The sequence below is a fragment of the Charadrius vociferus genome, unplaced genomic scaffold, assembly GCF_000708025.1.
Source record: "Charadrius vociferus isolate BGI_N301 unplaced genomic scaffold, ASM70802v2 scaffold666, whole genome shotgun sequence".
NCBI classification, from domain to species: Eukaryota; Metazoa; Chordata; class Aves; order Charadriiformes; family Charadriidae; genus Charadrius; species Charadrius vociferus.
Window position 1 is genome coordinate 58,378 of NW_009648784.1, and position 3,971 is coordinate 62,348.

The following is a 3,971-nucleotide window of genomic DNA, read 5'->3' on the forward strand; positions in this document are numbered from 1 at the left end:
ACAACCCCCCCCCCCCCCCCCCGCCGCAACCAAAATAACAAGGAAGCAAAAAGAAACTTAAAATAAATGTGACATTGGAGTTCTAGTCAATGCAACAATTTTTTTAAAATACATATTTTCTAGAAAAACATAATCCATACATCTTTAGTACAAAGCTCTATTTTGTTTTCCTTTTACTAAGAAAATTTTCAAGATAATTATAGGGTTTTCTGAGTAATTAAAATACAGTTTCACATACATCAATTTGATGTTAAAGTGTTAAGTTTTAATTGTGAACTGAATGGGATCTGTGGTGACATTTCCCACGAGAGAGAAGATTTAAAAGATAATCTTTCCTAACTACTTTTCAATTATTCAAACCATATGGGAAACATCATTGCTTGCTTTAAATTAAAAACTTCACTACTGGTCTACAATATGATAGTGTATCTCTTTCAGTACCAGGGGTGGCAGGGGGTAGGAATAGTTAATAATAATGAAAAACATATTTACTTGTTCTCTGAATGTAAATGGTATTTAACACTAGATGAGCGAGCAGTCTTACCTGAATATGTTCATCTTTAAGTAAAAATTTAAGTTTCTTAAATTCCTGTACATTTGATTTATCACTGTCCCCAAACTGGAAGAAAAGCAGCCATCGGTGATGAGCCAGATGGTCCTTTACACAAAGGAAAAAAAACCCAAACCACCATAAGAAAAAAAGAGAAAAACAAATTATTCCCAACTTATACCAACTTGTAAATTCCTTCTATGTTTTATAAAGGCAAATGCCCAATTATTCATCTGATCTCTGAGTGACCTCCTCCACTCAACAAATCCTTTCATGTAGTCCTTCCACTAGACTTTACTGCATCATTAGCAGAAAAGAGGTAAAAAATCTGAAAACAAGCTGGCTACATGCTGCCCTCTATACTTCTTGTTTGCACATACGTTTCCTATTGTAGATCAAACAGCGAAGTGCTACTATAAGTGTGAAAAGAGGTTTCCTCTTTTTTTTCCTCCAAGACATGAGTAACTCTTATGACTTCTAATTTCAGTTCATACATAACTTATCATGGATTAAGAAGTATTGTCTTCTTTCTTACATTACTGACAAAATACATTTACAATAAAATTCTCTACAATGTAGTTGATTTAAAAAATAACTAGAAAGTAACAGTGGCAGAGTGAGTTGCAATGGCAATTTCTGCGTTTTTTTATTTTCCTATTAAATCCATGCCCCCCCCTTACTTTTGTTGTTTTGCTAAACAACAACAGTAAATGTAGACAAACAATGTTAAATAATTTTAGCTAATTTTTTTTTAAAAAAGCCATTTTCAGTTAAATAAATACTAGTTTGTTGTATCAACAGGATTTGAAAAATGTAAAAAGTAATGATAAAAAAATGGAGAAATACATAATTTAAAGGAATCTTAACATATTTTTAAAAGTTTACCTCTAATGATGCTGCAGAGATTATTTCAAAGTCTGGCAGATGCTGCATAACTTCCTGATATATTTCTCTGGCATCCAGGGAGTTAAGAAACTAGGAAGGAAAGTTAACTGTGTTTATTATAAGGAATTACAAGCATCAGCCTGATTGTTGATGAATAGTACTCAAAATATCAGGGAAATTAGAATAATTTGTTCCTTTCCATCAACTGAAGAGTATAGTTAATAATATGTTATTTGATCAACTTTTTCATATATATAGTTTCACAAGTATCACTCTTAAAATACTGTTTTCTAGCTTGTTTTCCCACAATATTAAACTCAAGATACCGTATTTTGTCAAAATGGGTGGTAGAAGTCTCAAAATCAAATTTCAAACCAAATTTTTCAATCAAATAAACTAGATTTGCAATGTAGTTTTACAGCCTTCCTTAACTGCACTGTACAGATATTTAAGTTTCAGTAATTTTTTTTAAATTTAGGAAGTGTTAAGAATCAATAACTCACAGTTGGTAAGTTACAAGGTTGAAAGTACGTAGAGTTACAAATTTAATTTCTTCCTTTTAAAGACAAAGATAAGAGTAGTGACAATAAAGGAACAAGCCATGCTTCAAACTGAGAAATGTCTCCCATCAATTAAGGAAGTTAAAACTACCATACAAATGTAGGAGGAGGTTGCAATATTAGAATATAGCTGAACAGCATAATCTGTACTGACAAGACAACGTAGGAGTACTTTTATCACACATGTCAGTACTCTGTTCAGAGCAGCATTTCCCAAAGTTGTGACACCCGGGGCATACTTCTTGTGGAATAAAAATTGGGGGCACACGGCAGATCTCCCAAGCGTGCCCAGGATAGCTGGGTAGCAGCTTCAGAACTAGCTCCTGGGCCTGTCACACAGCACATCCCACCCCTGGATTCCCACAGCTGCTCAGAGAGGCTCCTGAGGAGGTGGCTAGGCTGAGCCACAGGCTGCTGCTGCTACTGCAGCGTGCTGCTGTTCCCTTTCCCAGCGTACCAGCAAACTGGGGACCACCTCCAGGGATCACTGCCTTAGAAGCCAGGTGGGATATAAACTCATACCGTAGAAGTAAAAAGAAAAAGTCTTTTCAGTTGTATATAATCAATCTGGAAATTATTTATACATTCCTTTGCCATTGTCATCACCTTATTTTATCTAAAGACAGAACAGTTGAGAAACAACTCGTACCAAAACACCTCCTTTCTCTTTGTTATTTATGGTGGCTCCAGGTGGAAAGTATGCTGTAGTACTAGATGAGATATCTAAATTATCACAAAGCTCACCCTGGGTGCCACAGTCCATCCAGCCTACATTAACAAGACCTTCCTGTAATAAAAAAACACACAAAACACAAAACAACAAAACACACACAAGAACAAAGAGTATTTTTTAATTTCAGGTTCAGAAATGCTTTTCAAAATCCAAACACAAGCAATGATACGAAACATTTAGAAAATAGAAGGAGACCAAATTGTAATTAATTAGTTAATATTCATTCATATTTCATAAAATCCTTTAAAAATTCAATGTTGTTCCAATAGCTACAAAGTAAAAAATATTTCACTCCTCTAAAAGTTAATGGGCGAAATCTTGGTTCCACTAAACTCAGTAAAAGTTTTGGCTACAACTTTATGTTTTCACTTCTGTTACTTTGTTTTAACTACAACAGGTAATGCTTTCAAAGTGAAACACTGCTTACCAACATGCCAGCTAGCTTAAGGCGTGTTTGGTAACTCAAGCAATCTGCAAAATAAAAATTATTTATTTACAAACATAAAACTTCAAAAATTATTAATGCAATAAACCTACTCTTGTTTAGAATTACCCATTTCCTCCCTACAAAGGTAACCATTTCAAGAGGCTATTTGTCTGGTATTTCAGTGAGTTGAAGTTGTAACATCTAGTAATCAGCACTTGATGGTTGTCTGCTCTAAGTTAAAAATAACATGAATAACATTCTCTTGCTTCATCACCACAGAATTCTCATTTTAAAAATGTTAATATTTTATTTGCTATACTAAGAGTATAGGGGTCGAGTGCACCCTCAGCAAGTTTGCCGATGATACCAAGCTGTTTGGCGAGGTAGACACACTGGAGGGGAGGAATGCCATCCAGAGGGACCTGGACAGGCTGGAGAGGTGGGCCCAAGCCAACCTCATGCAGTTCAACAAGGCCAAGTGCAAGGTCCTACATCTGGGTCGGGGCAATCCCAAGCACAAATACAGGCTCGATGGGGAATGGCTGGAGAGCAGCCCTGAGGAGAAGGACCTGGGTGTGCTGATTGACCAGAAGCTCAGCATGAGCCAGCAGTGTGTGATCGCAGCCCAGAAGGCCAACCGTATCCTGGGCTGCATCATAAGAAGTGTGGCCAGCAGGTCAAGGGAGGTGATTCTGCCCCTCTACTCCACTCTCATGAGACCCCATCTGGAATACTGCATCCAGCTCTGGAGTCCTCAACATAAGAAAGACATGGACCTGCTGGAGCGTGTCCAGAGGAGAGCCACGAGGATGATCC

At 36.8% G+C, this 3,971-nt stretch overlaps 1 protein-coding gene across 1 annotated transcript in view; it reads right to left on the reverse strand.

Annotated features, from left to right (window-relative positions):
• DNAJC10 (DnaJ (Hsp40) homolog, subfamily C, member 10) overlaps positions 1-3,971 on the reverse strand; it is a 24,272-nt gene that overhangs the window by 11,915 nt on the left and 8,386 nt on the right. Inside the window, exons 8-11 of the mRNA XM_009886767.1 lie at positions 3,156-3,199; positions 2,645-2,782; positions 1,436-1,525; positions 545-658 (exon numbers count right to left, since the gene is read on the reverse strand). Of these exons, the coding sequence (XP_009885069.1) occupies positions 545-658; positions 1,436-1,525; positions 2,645-2,782; positions 3,156-3,199 (386 nt within the window). The remainder of the gene's footprint in view (positions 1-544; positions 659-1,435; positions 1,526-2,644; positions 2,783-3,155; positions 3,200-3,971) is intronic.